The sequence below is a fragment of the Scomber scombrus genome, chromosome 7 (genome assembly GCF_963691925.1).
Source record: "Scomber scombrus chromosome 7, fScoSco1.1, whole genome shotgun sequence".
Taxonomy (NCBI): Eukaryota; Metazoa; Chordata; class Actinopteri; order Scombriformes; family Scombridae; genus Scomber; species Scomber scombrus.
This window is the reverse complement of record NC_084976.1, coordinates 12947846-12966890: the sequence shown is the minus strand read 5'-3', so window position 1 is coordinate 12966890 and position 19045 is coordinate 12947846. Positions and strand designations below refer to the sequence as shown.

The window sequence follows — 19045 nt, the reverse complement described above, 5'->3', positions numbered from 1 at the left end:
AGTGTGTGTGTGTGTGTGTGTGTGTGTGTGTGTGTGTGTGTGTGTGTGTTTGTGTGTGTGTGTGTGTGCGTGCGCACATGAAGGCCCAAACCTCGCCCCTTCAACTTTTTGTGGTCAGAAGGGTGGGAGGAGGAGGAGCAAGAGAAAGGAAAAAATTGGAGTCAAAGAGATGCTCCTCCCTTGTTGTTGACTCTGACTAAGGACTGGTTTATCACAAGGGCTTGTATTTTTAACCTAAACATTTTTCAGTTCAACATTTGCAGTACCAAATTAAACAACGTAATATGTTTTTTGAACAACCCATAGAAGCGTTTTTCTGATCTGTCGCCCTTATTGGCAGCCGTTTTATGATTTTACACCAGTCAACCTAGAACTCTGTTGTCATGGTTACAAATATAACCACCTGGTTACGGTTAGGTGATGATCAAACTCATGATCAACAGAAATTACCACTTACTGTTGGCAGGAAACACTAGTCTCCAGTTTTAAGGTCCCGCATTTTGTTGCCCCATCCCTCAACCCAGACCTCCTCCTTCCATTCCCATCTTGGTGTTCTGCCTGTTTTCAAAATCACTCCCATGTTCACTCATTTACTATTCTCTACAACATAATAAACACTGTTTTGTGTGTTGATTTTGCACCATCAGATGTTGTGTTGCATAACTGTAAACATTGCATTGCTTTGCTAATATTATTGATCTATTGTGTGAATTTTATTACATTTAATTAAATTTAATTGTGCTTGCAGTTAAGCAAACTTGGAGATTCTGAAGAGATTTACAGAGGCATTCAGTACTCTGTTAAGTGTTGTTTGACATTATGACAAGGAACCGATAAGCTTCTGTAAACAAGTGTGTGTGTGTGTGTGTGTGTGTGTGTGTGTGTGTGTGTGTGTGTGTGTGTGTGTGTGTGTGTGTGTGTGTGTGTGTGTGTGTTCTATCAACAACAGCATAGCTCTGCTCTGACTTCACAGTAAGTTTGCTCATTAGTGCTGCATTGATCCACTGGCTGTCCAATGCTTTGGACTCAGAGACTAACTGTTAAATCAAATCTAAAATTCGGGAGCTTGTTCAGTGGTCAGTAGTGATTGGTACATGATGGCAGGGAGATGTAGTACAGGAATGTGGTTGCTCTTTTTTGCCGCTATGCTCAACTACGCCTGTGGATCTACAGAGGTCTGCACTAACTCCCTCCTTCCTGGAGCTAAAGGTATGAGCTGATGTGTGTTATCTGAATGTGTGTGAGGATTGATGGATGGATGGATTTTCTCATACTGTTGGAAATAAGTCAATATAAGCTTATGACATCTTGGTAATCTTAGAAGTGTAAATGTCATACAATGTGAACATCAGTATACAGTATGTGTGAGAATGGAAATGTCTGAGGAAACACCCTTAATATGTTTCAGGGTTTACAGAACTGATGGTAAAGGTACTAAGCATGTAATGTCCTGCAGTTTATTAGCTACCTGTCTGCTACCCCATAGTCTTTTAGAGGGAGTGTCTCCCCTTCGTGTGTTTTCCATTTTACGACATCCAGTAGCTTGTTCCCCTGCTGGTTCAGACAGACAGACCTAATAAAACAAACAGTAAGCTCAGCACCATTTTTTCCCTCTTCTACTGACAAACATGAATTATTGTTCTGCCTCAAAAGAAAGTCAGAGAGAGTTAAAACACAGAAATTGAGTTTGGAAGTCTGTTGATTAAAAAAACAAATGTTTTAGCAGTGCAAATTAGGTTTCTGATAAGAATTGTATCATTCTTGAATACAGAAAGATGCATGTTAGTTCTGCTTTTAGGAACCGAGATTGTTTTACAGCAGGAGATTTGAAAGTACAAGTTCTGGTGGTAGCATGTGTAGGCAGATAGGAAGGAGTCACTAGTACAATCACATACTGTACACTCTGGGAAATGAGTGTCTGTGTTTTCTGTGTTAGTAAAAAAGTCCCCTTGTACCAGTGTGTATTTAGACAGCTGCCACTAAACTGTACTGATTATTTGTCCAAGAATCATCTCAGATAATACTGACCAGAGTCTCTGAGTGAGTGTGTGTGTGTGTGTGTGTGTGTGTGTGTGTGTGTGTGTGTGTGTGTGTGTGTGTGTGTGTGTGTGTGTGTGTGTGTGTGTGTGTGTGTGTGTGTGTGTGTGTGTGTGTGTGTGTGTGTATGCATGCATGTGTGTGTGTGTCCGGTCACTTCTGCGTATTTGAGTGGGTGTCGGATGTGTATGTTTTTATGTGTTTCTCATACTTCCGAAAAATGTCCACCCAATTGTCCTTTTTTATTTTAACTCTTTCAAAAAACAAACTTGCATTTACTGGTACTTCAGCGTTTTTTAAAATAGATTTACCAGAATCTTATTTCTTATTGAGACATAAGAACGTGGAACTGGCCAAAATGTCTCAATTTGTTTAAGAAAAGTTGGCTTACATAAAACCTTGAATTGACTTTTCTTCTCTTAGGTCACATATATCTATTTGACTACACATAAATTGGCTATTTTGCTATTTACTTCTAAATCTTCTTAATCACTGCTGGCAAATTGTATATTTAATGGGAAATCTCAATGGTATTTGATATTTAAATCACACAAGTGAGTAGTTTTACTTTGTTTTTGGTCCACAAAGCAAAAGAACTGAAATCTTGAAAATGCAGTGAATTAGGTTACTTGCTAATGTCTACAAAGCTGCAAAAGCAAATAATCCATTTTCCAAAGTACTCTTTCAGACCTGTAGAGGTGGCCTGTTACAATCCTTCATTTCAAAGCCCAGAGCTTAACAAGATATAAAGTGCCGCTGGCTTTAAAAACTGGGGCAAATTTACAGCTCTAATAGACACTCAGAAACCTCTCATGATTTCCTGCCAAGAGCTCCTCCAGCAGTGGACCCACCAGAGATATTTCTCCTACACTTTATTTGTGCTTTCAATTCTGAAAACTATTTTCTACTATTAATACTTTTATGGAGCTGGTGCTTTAACGTTTTATTAGCTGGGATGCACATTTATTAAAATGGAACCTGAGGGGTCAAACCTCCTAGTTTACATGCAATGTACAATGTACAGTAACACTCACCCCAGTGCAGTGCTGTAGAAATTCTTGGCCAACCATTAATGTAGTGTATTATCATCATGTTGTATACTATCTAGTATGCATGCAATTTGAACTAACGCACTTTACCTTTTTGGATTGCATATCTCCTTTCACACTCCTCTTTACTGTGTTTATTTCCATCAAGGAGACCAAGGTGAGATTGGAGATGAGGGAGATGAGGGGAGACTGGGGAAGAATGGACCACCAGGACTTCCAGGTAGGCTATCTACAGCCTCCTTCCATGTATTATAAGTATGAGATGCGGAAAAGGGATTGCCTGAATATTTAGTCCTCATACAGTAAATGGCTCCTGTAAAGTAGGAATGTTAATATAACTCAATGTAAAATGTACTACTGATATAATCCCACAGTATATATCATCATGTGTAGCAAGGGCTAAAAACAATCAAGGTAATGGCCGAGGAAGCCTCACCCCTCTTTTATATTTATCACAGAATCTTAAAGTCTCAAAAATATCATTTATATTTCTGGTGTAACATAAACAAACAATCACATCTTACTCTATGGTGTTAGTGTCCCAACATACACTTCCTGCTGACTTTGCCCTGACAGCCGCTTTAGAATGATCCTGCTCTGTACAGCTTGCTTTCTTTTGCTGTGTGGGAGATACAGAGGCCTGCTTTGCTCTGTGACGGATAAACAACCCTACACGGCTGCTTTTCTGAGGAGGAAACAGACGTGTTAATTGCTGCTGAGGAAGGCAGTGGTGTCCCACTTCAACATTTGTGTTCCAAGAGGAGTTCCAGACTAGCTGGCCGACCAACCACGCGTATAATATACACAGATGTCCACATACATAAACATACATAAACACACGTGAGTAAATACAGTACTGTATGCACACAAGGCATATAGTAGAGCATAAAGGAAATAGACACAAATACACACAATACTTACACAGATGCGCACCCCATGGAAAGGCACTGGTTACTGGCTGCTTGCTCTCTGCAGATATTTTTTTTATTCCATAACTATACACATACACAGTCACATTTGCACTCTCACAATAGACACACACTTATTCATCAGACTTTGTTAAAGACAATAACCAGAACTGTTCTGAGTCAGTTAAAAAAAAGTGCAAAAAGAAAGAAAGTGCGTATGAACCTTTCTCAACTTTTGAGCTTTGGGGTAATTTTTCTACATTGTAGTAAATCCAATCATTGTGTTTTTTCTCTGTGTATGCTTAATGTAGGAATGAACACAGGTTCTTACACCATAATGACTTTGTAACTTTGTATAGCAGGTCAACAGATGACACATGTATTCCCTGTCTTAATTTGGGCTTTTTACAGGAAGTAGTTGCTTCATTTTGGAATAGTGAAAGGGAATACGTGACTGTTAATGCTCTGGAGAGTAACAAAAACAATTTGTTGCTCTCAGCTCATTAAGATCAACAACCGGTTGTGGGTTTAAACAATAAATGTGTTAATTGTGCTTTACTCAAAACTGCTTTTAGTTGGTATTTCTCTCTAACAGACAATAGATTGTGGTGTTATGAAATGTTCTTATTTCTTGTACAGAACCTGTTGACACAACTAGCAATGAAGCATATGTACAACAAATGGAAACTCTGGCTCAAAGCGTTTGTTTGATGTGACCCAGCTCTCTTCACTTTTTCCACTTAACCCTAACAAGCAGAAATACCAGTATTCATATTTGCTTAATATGACTGAGCAAATAATGTATGATGAATGACTGAGGTCTGTTTCATATTTTAATCTTTTGTCTTATGCTATATTAAGTCTGATGCCAGTTTGAGCTTTTTCAAAATGGCTTAGGGTTGTTTAAAATGTGTCTCAGGCTCCTTGATTAGGATGAAAAATGTGGCTTCCACCTCCTTAATCCTCCAGCTGCTGGAGAATCCAGACGTTAAACCAGTTGGAGGGGTTGGCCATTATAAAGAGCGACTCCAGTGATAGGAAGGACTGTTATCTGAAAGTTTAGCAAGACGGTTTAACTGGCACACATAAGCACTGCAAAAACAACATTAATCACCTTTCATAGACACAGAAAGAAGAGCAGGAGACCAGCATGTAGCACCTATAATCACTTCTCAAGTTAGTTTAGGTTGGGATAGTGATTCTCAGGCATTCTTGCAGAAAATTACCCAAAGAATTCATACAAATTATCGTGAAATAGTAAAGTTTCCCAAAGGCCAGAGCTTTGGAGTCCACCAGACCTCACACAATCCATAAGACCTCACACCTCTCACCAACACTTCTCACAAATCATCAAGTAGAAAATCAACATGAGAAAGTGGGGAATGGGAAATAGTAGTGAATAGCTGGCTGTGTGTGTGTGCGTGTGTGCATGTGTGTGTGGGTGCGTGGGTGTGTGTGTGTAGCAAATCCTCTAATAGCAATAGGCCTCTCCAGTGCGTCACTTTGTATTTCAAATACCATCAATTTCCAGTTGAATAGTTTCCTGAGGAAATACTCATTCAAGTGCTGGCAGAAAGCCTCAGTCTGTACTCAGTAGTTTTCCCATACACACATACACACTTGCACACACATACACATACAACCTCTCTCTCTCAAATTCTCCGTCCTAACCTTCACTGAAACATTCCTCATCTCCTCAGTATCTCTCATGTCAGTTCCCAACTAAAACAGCCTTAGCAGGATTTGGGAGTAAAATGATACACTAATTGTGCCGTTGGGACAACAACAATCAAATTCCATGGTGTTAAAAAGTATATGATCTGTGGTAGATATGATGAAGAGACATTTAGTTTCATACAGTAACTAAAATTACATAATACATAATTACATAAATATTAATACATTCAATTACTGTTTATTAGATTTCAAAGGTGGACTACTGTTTAGAGACTATCACACACTATCACACAAGCAGCCTCTGAACGCAGAGTAGTCCAATTGAATTACTGGATTAATAATAATAACAACAGCATCAATTTAGGAGCCAAACTATGAAACAGGAATTGTTGGAAAACAACCTCAGGGCTCACAGACATAATGTCTAAAAGATGAGATGAGAGTATGCAATAATATTGGTTAGATTTAAAGAGAGGTAAATTGGAAGGAAAATGATGAACCATATGAAAAACAGTAATTGGAACAAAACAGAATTAGAAAATCTAAAAATCAGGAATCTTTTCTGATTATTCTGAACGTTTGCATTATTTTATAGTGACATCTGCTATATTTTTACATGAGGTTCTGGAAAATGTCAAATATGGTGGATCTGAATGTCATGCTCATTGTGCTCATACTACGATGTTGATTAGATCCTCTCGAACCACTCTTCGTTCTCCCGCCACTTTTCTCTCTTCTACTCTCATTGTCTGTATTCTTTTCTCTTCTTCCTCAGGTGCTCCAGGTGAGATGGGGCTTAAAGGAGATGTTGGTCACACAGGAAAGATGGGGCCCACTGGAGATAAAGGTGCAGCAAAAAAAAAAAAAGTCATTTTGATATCTGCAAAGTTCATACATATGTATTGTAAGGTCTACACAGGCTTTTTCATTTAACATAACTAACTCACATATATCGTATGAAGAATGGGACAGTGCAACAAGGAGAAAAACTCTGATCCTTTTGTGTCTGTAAAAATACTTCTAAAAAGGAAGAATGATTGATGAACTTTCTGTCATGTTTATGAATTTGTCCTTGTCCCTGTGCCATGAAACTTTTCAACCTGTAGAAATGAGCCTTCAGTTGTCAATAACATGCTACAAGAATGCCAGAAATATAGCTAAATAAAAAAATAATTGCCTAAAAGAACAAATATAGCTTCGTGAACTCTTCCTCAGCTTGGACAGCTGCACCATAACCATTGACACAAAACAAACTAGAATGGAAAATTCTACACAATTCAGAAACTTAATCAGTCCCAAGACTAATGCACACAAGAAGGAATTGCTTTAAAACTAGTCATTGAGAGGTGTTAAGCCAATTAGAGCTTACTGTATGTTTTAAGTTATCACATCCAAAGATAGAGGAAAACATAATCCTATGATGTCATGCAGTTGCTTTGGCTGTGGGTGGTTGAAGCAATTTTTTATCTTTATTTTTATTTTTATGAGCAGTCATGTTCCCCCTTTTGTACACATTTACTTTTCTCAGTATTCATTATGTTTAATATGCTTACAGGAAAGTGGCTTTGCATCAGCCATGTCAGGCAAAGCAGTGAGGTCACAGGGCTCATGGCTCATAAAACACCTGGAGAAAAAAAATCACATTTTTAGGGCAAAGTTAGCTTTAGAAGAATCACAAACTACAATTCAGTTACTCTTTACTCTTTTTAACAGATTACTTACGTCACAGTTTTCACATCCACTTTAGCAAAATTGGTCTTCAGCCAAGATTCTATATATGAGAATATTCAGATGGTATAGTTTCTTTCTCTTATAATGCTATGCATGAGCCAGCAGATGTCCAGTATATGCACATCTGTACATGGCATGGACGAAAGAACAGTTACCTAAAACTATAATAAAACGGTGTGTTATAAGTGAATTAATATGGAAAAAATAACTAACTGCAGTGTCTGAGGATATTACTGTATGTCCCATATGAACACTGCACTGCCTATCTGGGAACATTTTATTTAGTAACTCAAAAAGCTACTATACTGTAGGATAGTTCAAACCAAAGCCACTTAAAATGTGTTTGCAAGTATTAACACATTTTAAGTGAGTTATTCTTCCATTCATATCACTGTGGTTCAGAGTGTCAGCTGAAGGCTCATATTATGGCTATTTATCCCTTTCAACCACAAAAAAACCCACACGGGTAGCACACACTGTTCAGTTACAATATTTCACTGTTCTGGCTGTTCCTCATACAAATTAATTGTGTCTATTGTGATGTTTGTACTACAGCCCACTTCCCCAAAATGTGCAACTGCCAGTTGGGTTAATTTCCACAGTTAAGCTATGGGATGAATGAATATGTTTTGGAGACAGTGTGGATACTATTCACACAAACAATCTATATTTTTAACCAGATTAACATTTTGTAATAAACTATTTTTACAACATTGAACATTGAGTTTAAATCTGGGTTATCATCATTAAAATCTAAACTTGTGTGCAGCAGGATTGAACATGTTTTATGTATAATACTGCTATCTAGTGGAAATAATTTGTAACTACATCATAGCTCATATCAAATAAAAGAACAATTATTGATAGTCTGTGATAATAGAGTATTATGTATTAATATTTTTGGGCTATTAATGAAAATATAGTATGAATTAGCAGGATCACATAAGTCTCAATTGTAAGAATGGTCTCTTGTTATTTCTATTCCTCTGCAGGTGACAAAGGGGATTCAGGTTTAGATGGGCCCCCTGGTTTAAAAGGGAAACCAGGTGAGATTCCTATGCAAGACTATAACACTTTTCAGCTTGCCATAATAATGATGATGTTACAGCAATTGTACAGTTTGAAATACACATTATGAACAAATGTTTCTGTATTTCCTGTGCTTAATAAGGGACAGTGTGAAACATCTGTGCTTTAAGAATCTTATATTCGAAGCTAACATAAATCAGTGATAGACATTATTATCGCACCAGCCATGCCTTCATGGGACGACTCATATTACCTTTACCTAAAACCAATGAAAAATCAGTTTGGGTTACATATGATATTCTGTATGTGAAGGTTGATTATACGTATGGTACTAACTTGTGCTTCACTTAGCACTAGTAGTATTGGGCAATTACTTATACCTAGCTTACTAACTGTAGTATATGTTTTAATTATTTCCTGTTGAGGTGACTTTAAGGATGTGAGGGAACTACTTATCTTCTCTTATTTTTATTTCATATTGATTTGTTAATTTTATGGTTTGTCCTTAATGTGATGTTTGAATGTAAAATAGCTTTTACTTCGGTAAAGGGGACCCTAAATAAATAAAAAAGATATATAAAATCCAGTTACTGTTTACATTCTCAAATCAAATGACAACTAAAATGCTGAACAATGTAAGCCTCACATCCCTTTATTTATTTATTTTTTACGTAAAGTAGTTCCCTAATTATGATTTGCAGCAGGACAACAAAGTACAAAGTCAAGTAGTGGAATGTTTGACTGAGTAAGGGAACTGACCTCAATCCATGTGATTGTGTGTTTCTCTTACTACAATAGCTGCAGTTCACACACTTTGCAGATCTATCACCTGGGAAAATACTAGTGTCAGCTGACGTTTGCTGGTCACAGACTCAAGAAAAATGTGTCATCATTCTTCCGTGTACTGACTGCACTTTGTACATGTCTGTGCCATTAGATCCTGTGCAAAATGCTAACCCTTGTTTAATCCATCAGGCACTACATGTGACTGTGGCAGGTACAGGAAGGTGGTTGGACAGTTGGATGTTAATGTAGGCAAGCTGAGGAATGCTGTCAAGTTTGTAAAGAACAGTGAGTCCCTTTAATTTCTGTTGTCTTTGATTTACAGTTTGATTTACAATGTTTTTGTTGTCTGCTAAAGTGCAATTTGTTCTCCTTAAACCATGACCATTCAACTTTAACCCTTTCCTCTCCAGTTATCTTGGGGCTGACAGAAACAGAGGAGCGGTACTATCTGCTGGTGAAGGAGCCCAAGAGGTTCAGGGAGGCCGCAATGAACTGCAAGCTAAGAGGAGGCACGCTTGCCATGCCGAAAACCATCAACAGTAACCACCTCATAGCAGATTACATCAGTCGGGCAGGACTGACAAGAGTTTATATAGGGGTTCAGGCTCAAACCCAGGACACAGTAAGTGGTCCCCAGCATGACATACATGTGCACATACACTGAAACAGGTGAACTGTCCCTTTCTGGTCTTAACGTAGAAGCAGATCAGCCATCAACAACAGTTAAAAATCCAATAAATGTGGTGAAGTGATGTATCAACAAGCAATTTATAAGTTTTCTTGATGGAGGGTTATACTATGATGGATGACAAACCACAGTTTTCATCTCCTGTCCTGTCATAAAGCAGTGTGATCTAGGGACAAACCCCTCCGAGACCTGATTAACTGATGAGGTACTCTTTTATGAGAGTGTTCCCTGGCGTGAATAATTTTCTCATTATTTCTCTCCTATGTTTCAGGATGGAGCACGCAATTATGTTTATGCAGACTCCAACCCTCTGCAGGGGTTTGCAGCTTGGAGTCAAGAGGAGGAGCTGAACTCCGGATTATCTCCCACCACAAACTCCAGCTGTGTGGAGCTGCTCAGCACGGGAACATGGGGTCATGTTGAGTGTAATGCCACCATGTTTTTCGTCTGTGAGTTCACAAAAAGCAGGAGAAGAGGAGGAGGAGGAGGAGGCGGAGGAAGAGGAACACCTGCCTTGGCATCATGATAATTCAATGAGACATGCAGGCTTGCATGCCAAAGTATATACAGTTACAGTATGTTTTGTAGTAGGCCCATGTATTTTACACAAATGCATCACCTGTGTAAGCATGCTAGAAGTGTGGCTCAGTGAGATGCAGTGTAAAGAATGGATTTAATGCATTTGTCTTGCATTTTGTCTTAGCAAACTAGCTTGCTAGCTTTTGTGCTAATAATTTGTTGGCCTTTTACAGAGTGCTTTGTCTCAGCTAGATGTGGTTGCCTGTATAACTGACCAGTACATATATTCTATTCCAGGTACATATGTTCATGTAACTGTGTTTGTTGTATCATGTTTACTGTGAAACTTCAGAAAGCTATACATGTGTGTGCTGCGCCAAAGATGACTATGGTGAGCCAACTGTGTGACTGCACTAGTACATATATTCTTTTCCTATCCAAACAAACAGCAGCACAGAAATAGACAGCAGCTTCTCGTATATCATCCCTGCACTAAAAAAAAACACACAAAAAACAAAGAGTCAAGTGTTTGCTGTGGTTTCATTAGTGTCTGGCTGAGCTCAGTTACATGACACTACATGTACTCTATGGTTTAATACGATACTGCTACAGTGGGAATTGGGAAGTGGGAATTGAAAGACTACTCATGAACTTGCTTTAGACTACTATTTCATAAAGATCTGCTGCTTCACACACACACACACACACACACACACGCACACACGCACACACACACACACACACACACACACACACACACACACACACACACACACACACACACACACACACACACACACAGGAAGAGTCATGTGTCACCTCAAAGGACATAACATTCACTTGCATTCATTTCTTGGAGGCCTATCCTAACTCTAACCACAACCAGCACATGCCTAACTCCTACCTACCTAACCTTGAATGATTTATGTTAAGGGAATCTGCTTTTTGTCCCCATTAAGGGAGTTGAGTCCCCACGACACAACTGTGAAAACAGACTTATGTCCCCACAACGTGAGGAATACCTGGACCACACTAACACAGACACACAGACACACAGACACACAGACACACACACACACACACCCACACACAAACACACTCCTGTGTTAAGCCTTCCCCTCCATCTATTTGGCACATGATGAAAGCAGTGTTACCAGCCTGTCGGTCACACATCTCATTCAAGAGCTTTTGTGTTTGTACACCTGTCTCTACGTCTCTCTTTCTCCCTGTGCAAACACAGGAGAGGTGAAGAGTGAGAATGAAGTGTGCAGCCCTGATGTAAAGAATATACCAGTATATATATTATGTTCTGTAAATAAAGTAATTTTTACTTCTCTGCAGCCTAAATGGGAAGAAATTATTGGTCAACCTCATTCTAAACATACAATCCCCTTACCTCTCTTGACTCTGAAAGATTTAAACTTTGCCTATGACCCTGAAAAAATTGATGGCTGCTTATCTATCTATCCATCGATTAATCTCTATTTTTACCTCTAGTCAGACAGGCGCCTTGGTTGCCATGGAGTCTACTGACAGGAGTACATGTAGATGCCAGTGTTGAGGTCATTGATACAATTTGAGGTTACTGTTGAGCTGGAGGGACCATAACCCTGACTAGGAAAATTCCCTCACAACATGTATATTAAAGTAAGACATCTCCATCAATTCAAATAAGTAAGTGCATGGTGGTTATAGGCTGCAGATGATTTTAGTCAATCAAATCAATTATGAATTTATTGAACACATTCTAAAAACTGAAAATGATCAGTTTCTAGCAACAAAAAGTTGAAGATAATAACAGTAAAATACACTCATGGGGAATTGAACATAGCGGTGAATGTGAATGTATGTCATATGTGTAGCCTGTGTCACTTTTGTTCTACAATGAAAAATACCTATTTTACATCAATGTAAATGGCATTTAGTGAAGAGACCATTAAAACTGGTATCATTCACAACGGGTTTGTAATTTTTAAACAGTGGTTTGTCCTCAAAAATACCAGAAGTACCATTCTGAAGACAAAGACAAGTTTGAATGGCGTGAATAACTTTATGGGAGAATGCTAGATTCAACTTGATGCACCCTTCAGTGAGGAAAGATGTCGGTTTGAGAATGAGGAAGTGCTACTGAGGTACAGTTGTGTGAGAAACAAATACATTCTGGAATCTTACAACATCTTACAGAAAACACACTCCATTTAGAAGTAATATCTTAACATGCCCTTACTATGTCTATACATCTCACTTTCACATACAAATTAAAATTATAATTAAATTAATCAGCAGTAAAGGAAAACTTTTTCCTCACATAAGTTATTGAAACATTTCCCAAGGAAGCTTATTCTCTTCTGTCTCCACTTCAAGACATGATGGTATAAAAAAAAGTCTTCATCCATGTAATAACCTGAACACATGAAAAAAAAAGTTTGGAGTGAGATGGTATAGAATAGAATCTCTCCAATATTAAGGTTTTTTAAAAAAATGATTAATAGGCAAGATGTTAGCCAACCCAACTTTATGAGGTCAGAATATGTCAGACAGCTGGATGTGGCAGTTTGCACCCATATAGCCAAAAAATTAATTCAACTTTCAAGTAGCCTGAAAAGTATCTGAGGGGAAGCACTGAGACAGGTTAAGATATTTATTAGGAACAAAATAATTGTAGGAAATCTACTCTGCTCTTTGGCCCTGTGTATCCTGCTTGATTAGAAACGACTTACTTAGCACTTACTTAAGATTAATTGTCCAAGATCTTATCTATCTTATCTATTTAAATTGCTAAAATATGTGTAAGAGTGTATCTTTACTTTGTCTGCAGTGCCTCTGACCTTGGTTCACACAGCAGAGCATTAAAGACAGACAGATGAGGGGAAACATTGTGGAAAACACTGTATTAGATACAGTCAGTGGCAGATTCTAACAGCCTGAGGTGAATGCAAACTGGGGTGGTGAGGTAAATAGTAGGTTTCCAATAAGTAGTGCTTGGACATTTTAATACCTAACTTTCCAATTGAATTGAACTATGTTTTTGTCAGGTTTTTTAGCGTTATGCACCTTTAGGCCACTAGAGGGGGACTGATAGGTGTTTTCTTACAATCTAAAGCATTATCAACAATCAGGTATATATATAGATATATAAGATATGGATATATAATATGATTTGTAGAAGGACAGAGACCATACCCCCTTTTGCCCTGCTCTTTGGCCCTGTGTAACCTGCTTGTGTTCACTGCTACCAAAAGCTATCAAGGCTAATTATTGTCATTTAAAGGCTGCAATAATACCCAAGTATTGATAATAAAGAATTGGGAAGCTGGAAAAGTGGGTTTCCCCTAATTTGTAGTCAAAATTGCATGACTGGCACATTAATAATCACATGCAGACATCTGTTAGTATTATGTAACCACATTTTTGCTGACCTTTAAAAGTTCCCTCTTTAAAGATTCAGTCCGCAATCCTTATATTGATAAAAGACAGAACCCAAGTCACTGTGACAGTAGACTCACTCATGAGCATACTGCAAGCATACATAGATGGGCAAACTGTAAAGCATAGTTAATTAATCTGCAAAGTTTGCAAGCAAACACATAATTAACAGTTTCTTTTCAGAGTTATATCATAGAAACAATTAAGTAAATGCTGCATATATTCACTAGAGCTAATGTCAAAAGATTATCATAGTGCAGCTTTAAATGCTTGTGTTGTCCAAGCCATTGTCTTGCCAAAACATGTGAAATATATCCCAGAAGTTTGTATTTGCTGTGTCAGCAGATAAATGTTTTTTTAAGGACTGTTTGCTGACACACTTGTAAACTCTGTGCTAGAGTGAAGACCAGGAGGGTGAAAATACACGTATTAAAATTTGACACATGTCAGTGGTATTTGACAGAAAGGCTGGGGAAATTGGAGGAGACGGTTGGAACCTGATGGATACTGAAGAGAGATCCAAACACACTGGGAGATCTCGAGGTTTGGGTAAGAATACTCACTTATGTATAATACAGTATTTATAAGTAATTATAGCCTTTTGTGTATATGAGCAAATGCTGGGAGGGACTGGCATGATACTGCTAATTAAATAATGCTACAAATGTATGGAACTGTATTGCTTACTTGTGGTTTTCATTTCTTCATGGCAATAATGTGTGATTCAGTGTGGTACATTGGAGCTGCAGTGTGCCTGGGGCTGCTGTATCTTCTTCTGCTGGTTGTGATCTTAAGCTATGTGGCCAACAGTGAGTATCTCACTGTCTTAATAATGAGCATGAATGCCAAGTAAAATCTCAAGTGATTGTCTTTTCATGTGAGCGCAGAAATGAGAGTTGGTTTAAATAATGAGATGTTCTCCTTATTGCAAGATTTCCTCTAAATGTATAGCAGTGCTCACTTGGTCATTTACATGCTCAATCATTAATTCTTAATTTTCTTGTTAAAGATAACAAAGCCACCAGTCCTCAGGGCACTGACCAACTGCAATTTTTCACACTTGGTCAGACCGAGTGTGAAAACATGACTCTTCAGTGGATCCAGTTACAGAAGCGCTACAACACGTTGTCAAAAAGCAGAAACCAGCTACAGACCATGTTCAGTTCTCTGAATGAAGAGAGAGACGCTCTCAGAGATGAGAGAGACCAACTGAAAATGGATGCAAGCAACCTGACTAAAGAGATGGAGCTGCTTCAGAGCCGATTCAACACTGTGGTTACCATGCGAGATGAGTTACAAGAGGAGGTCAAAAAGTTGAATCTCAACAGAACAAGTAAGTAACCTACGACGGCGTATTAGGGCCATATATGTAAAATAAATAAATGAATCAAGAAAAAAAGCTCACTCACCTCACTCTGCAACACTGGAGAGAAGTCGTTTGTGCAATATGCTGCCGTGGAAGAACTGATCTAATTGTACTTTTCAGTTGGGTTTAGCAATAAGGAGATACTTGTGTAACCGAGCGTTATACTAAAATAGGTTATAAAATTAAACACGGAGCCTACGCTGCTTGAACAGGACAGCCACACATTTATTACTTCACTTTTCTGATCACACGTCATTTGCTGCACATCCACACTTACTTCCGTTATACTCCATCAAAATAAAATCACATCTTCACTGTGTGAATGCTAAACCGGAATAATCATAAATTGACTCTAACCATGTGTTTGTTATTTGAGCCCAGAATCACCATATCATCCTAATCACTCGGACTTTGAAAATACATTGCAATAAACTGGGTCTGTTTCGGAGAAAACCCCATACAATGTCAGAGAATACACGAGTTTATTTTTCATTCATTTGAAGGAAGATAACGGAAGTGAGTGTATGTGGATGCGTAGCACTTAACGTAGGATCAGAAAAGTGAAGTAATAAATGTGTGGCTGTCCTGTTCAAGCAGCGTAGGCTCCGTGTTTAATTTTATAACCTATTTAAGTATCTCCTTATTGCTAAACCCAACTCAAAAGTACAATTATATCAGTACCATGTTCATTTACTGTATGAATATGTTTATTTGGATTCACCAATGTATAATTAAAATTGAACAAGATTTAGAAAAATCTGTGAATATACTCTCTATTACCTTAAACAACATATATTTCACTAATGATTACTAAGGCTTTCAGGTCACCCATTATATTTTATGCTGGTCTTTCTAATTTTGAGGAATAATTATATCCAGCTGTGTTGAGCATTTGTCAGCAATACAAGTAAAAAGCTTGGTTACTGATGAATCCAAGTGGTCTTAATAATCATGTACTGTCTGTTTAATGCTACACAGAGATACCAGATGCCTCAGACAACACAGAAATCTTGTACTCAAAAATTGCAACTCTCCTAGTCAAAGTTTTGCAAAGAGCATGGTTTGTGCACCACAAGTGAAAGGTTAATCTGCATAACTGTTACATTTCAATTATCTACAATATTCTACATAGGTAGGAATCATTGTGCAGGAATCATTTAGCAAAGTGCAGGATCGGGTTCAACAAATCTTCATGCATTTTTTTTTTCTTCACATAAACATTTAATATGAATGTATCCTATAAGGCTGACCTCCTTACATTAAACTGCAGTACATACAGTAGGAATACCGACTACCCTTGATCATTAGTATGGAGAGGGTTGTATAGGCCTACAGCAAATGTGTATTTCAGCTTTATCAGAATTTTCAAATCTTGTTCATTATTTCATAGTCTCTGTTTGGTCTGATGTGCGATTTGGGCTTTGTGTTTGAAGTGTTCCCAAGGCAGATGATTTGTTGTTAATCACATCACTTATTGATGGAAATCAGTGTAGAAAACCTGGACTTACAGTAAGTTCCCAAAATGTGTTCCCTGCTTGTCCCCCTAAATCTGAGATATGTTTTCAGGATCACAGTGACTAACATACACATATGCTTTCTCTAGATAAACTTTGTCCCGATGATTGGAAAAAATACAACAACAAATGCTACTATGTCTCTGCTCAAGCAGTGACCAAAAGCTGGGACAGAAGCAAAAAAGACTGCGAAGACAGAGGAGCTCATTTGGTGATTATAAACTCACAAAATGAACAGGACTTTGTCAAAAAATTTTACAGCCGAATCTGGATAGGTCTGTCTGACAAAGACATAGAGAACAAGTGGAAGTGGGTGGATGGGACTGATCTGGTAGGTGACGGATACTGGCAAGAAGGGGAGCCCAACAATGATCGTAATATTGAGGACTGTGTGGAGCTCTCTAGTAGAGGAGGCGGATGGAATGACATGCCTTGTTCTGACAGGTTATCATGGGTTTGTGAGTATAACCTTCCATTGTGAAGCCATACAAGTTTGTCTTTTGGTTTATGGTGTTAAGTTTCTTCTATCACATTGTACAGTGCATCACATATTTGCATATTCAAGTCCATCTTCTCTCTTAATGTCATTTGCCAGTGTTGTTGTCTGGACTTTTCGCTGAGTCCACTGACTGTATATAAATATGGACAACTTGTCTCCACTTCTTATCGCTCAACAAAAGTAAAGCCAAGATACCACCTTTCTAGGAGCTGCCATCTTGCTTGTGTGTGTCATTATTTGGGCGGCAGGTTTAAGAGTGGCTGTCACAGCTGTCAATAATGACCCCCCCCCCCCCCCCCCCCCCCCCCCTCTTTTATAACATCAAATAACAAAATAAAAACAAAGCATATAAAACAAATAATATAAATGAGCAGTTGATGTAATAAGAACTGCCTAAAATGAAAAAAAAAACATATTAAGGAAAAAGATTATTTGACATGTACTTGGATTTTTTTTAGTTTGGCTCATGTGCTATCATTGGGGAAGGGAGCAGGGTTTATGACCTATGCTGCAGCCGACAGCCACCAGGGGACAACTGAGTTTTTTGGATTCACTTTTGGGGAGCTGTCATGTAGTCCATATTTATATACAGTTAATGACTCAGTCAGGTAGTGATAACAAAACAAGATGTTTTGAGATGTTAAGATAATTACCTTCTCCTTCTGGAAGATGGCTCACAGTCTGATGACACCTGTTCATTATTGTGTCTCTATAATAATTTTTTATGTTCATTATACAAACAAACATATCTTTCTAAATTCGTATATGAAACAAAAGGCACTGATACATCCAATGAACAATTATAGCATCCGACTAACTTTCCTTTCCCCCTAAGATTATTATATCTTGCCAATTAGTAATTATAAACTTGGTCAGATGAGACAAAGTATATTGTTCACTAAACTGACAAATTATCCAGCCAATGAAATGAATAATGTATAATGTTGTAGCTTCTGAATGATTTCTTCCATTGCTTATAAAGATGAACATTATTAAAAACAATTATTTTATATTTCACCATTTAATGATTAAAGTATCATAGTCATATGTTTGTTGCATGTAATAAATCATAAGAATCAACTGTTTAGTGTGAAGGAAGGTTTATTTCTGGCTCCCTGCTAGTGTGAAGATAGAGGCAAGGCCCCCAAAGTCCCACCGTCCTAAAGGTCTTTCCATGTACAAAGGACAGGGTCAAATATTTGCTTCTCACGTCTTTTCCTTTCTCCCCCATTTCCTTTATGCTTGAACAACATCAGCTGTAACTAATCTAGTAGTGCCAATTGTATAAACAATGGCCTTATACCATGTGATAGGATGCACATTCTTATCATCATTTTATTGAGTTGCACTACGAGTCACACTAAACTGAACTGAGGCCAGTATCCTCTCAGAGGTTATGTCAACATTGGTTCACATAATCCAAATCCTAGATAAACATTAACTGTGGTTTATCATAAGAAACAGCTCTCACTAACTGATGTGAAAACAAATCAATTTTACTTTTAAGTATTACTACAAATTTAAAAACTCCCAAAAAATTACCAAAAAATTACCCGTTAACACTTGATGTTTCAGTTCCCATGTCCTAGTGAAAACACAAATATAGCTTAGTCACTTTTTTTTTTGGGGGGGGGGGGGGGGAATCAGTTCTCCTCTCTCCTCTGCTGTTACTCTAACCTTTAAACCAATATTTACCTTTCAGACTTCTTTGCTCTTGCTCTGTGAAGGTTAACCAGTACACACATCATTGTTTCTAAGCACTCTTTTCTCTTCTAACAGTGTTAAAGTAATCAATGTAGTCTGCAAGTCATGACTC

General features: G+C 38.0%; 2 protein-coding genes and 1 long non-coding RNA gene across 3 annotated transcripts; 2 read left to right on the top strand and 1 right to left on the bottom strand.

Annotated features, from left to right (window-relative positions):
* The first annotated feature begins 976 nt into the window (after nucleotides 1-976).
* colec10 (collectin sub-family member 10 (C-type lectin)) lies at nucleotides 977-11063 on the top strand. Its single transcript, XM_062422861.1, has 7 exons — nucleotides 977-1209; nucleotides 3235-3306; nucleotides 6447-6518; nucleotides 8395-8448; nucleotides 9407-9502; nucleotides 9628-9839; nucleotides 10177-11063. The coding sequence occupies exons 1-7, from the start codon at nucleotides 1095-1097 to the stop codon at nucleotides 10429-10431; spliced, it is 876 nt and encodes a 291-aa protein (XP_062278845.1). The 5' UTR covers nucleotides 977-1094; the 3' UTR covers nucleotides 10432-11063.
* Nucleotides 6412-15357, bottom strand: LOC133983694 (uncharacterized). The gene is made up of 3 exons (XR_009925382.1): nucleotides 15260-15357; nucleotides 7225-7295; nucleotides 6412-6506 (listed from the first exon to the last, which is right to left on the bottom strand). It is a non-coding gene; the product is annotated as an uncharacterized LOC133983694 (long non-coding RNA).
* On the top strand, nucleotides 14267-17497 carry LOC133983692 (low affinity immunoglobulin epsilon Fc receptor-like). Its single transcript, XM_062422860.1, has 4 exons — nucleotides 14267-14399; nucleotides 14579-14659; nucleotides 14860-15183; nucleotides 16820-17497. Exons 1-4 carry the CDS (start codon nucleotides 14294-14296, stop codon nucleotides 17209-17211), a joined length of 903 nt encoding a protein of 300 aa, XP_062278844.1. The 5' UTR covers nucleotides 14267-14293; the 3' UTR covers nucleotides 17212-17497.
* Nucleotides 17498-19045: the final 1548 nt, after the last annotated feature.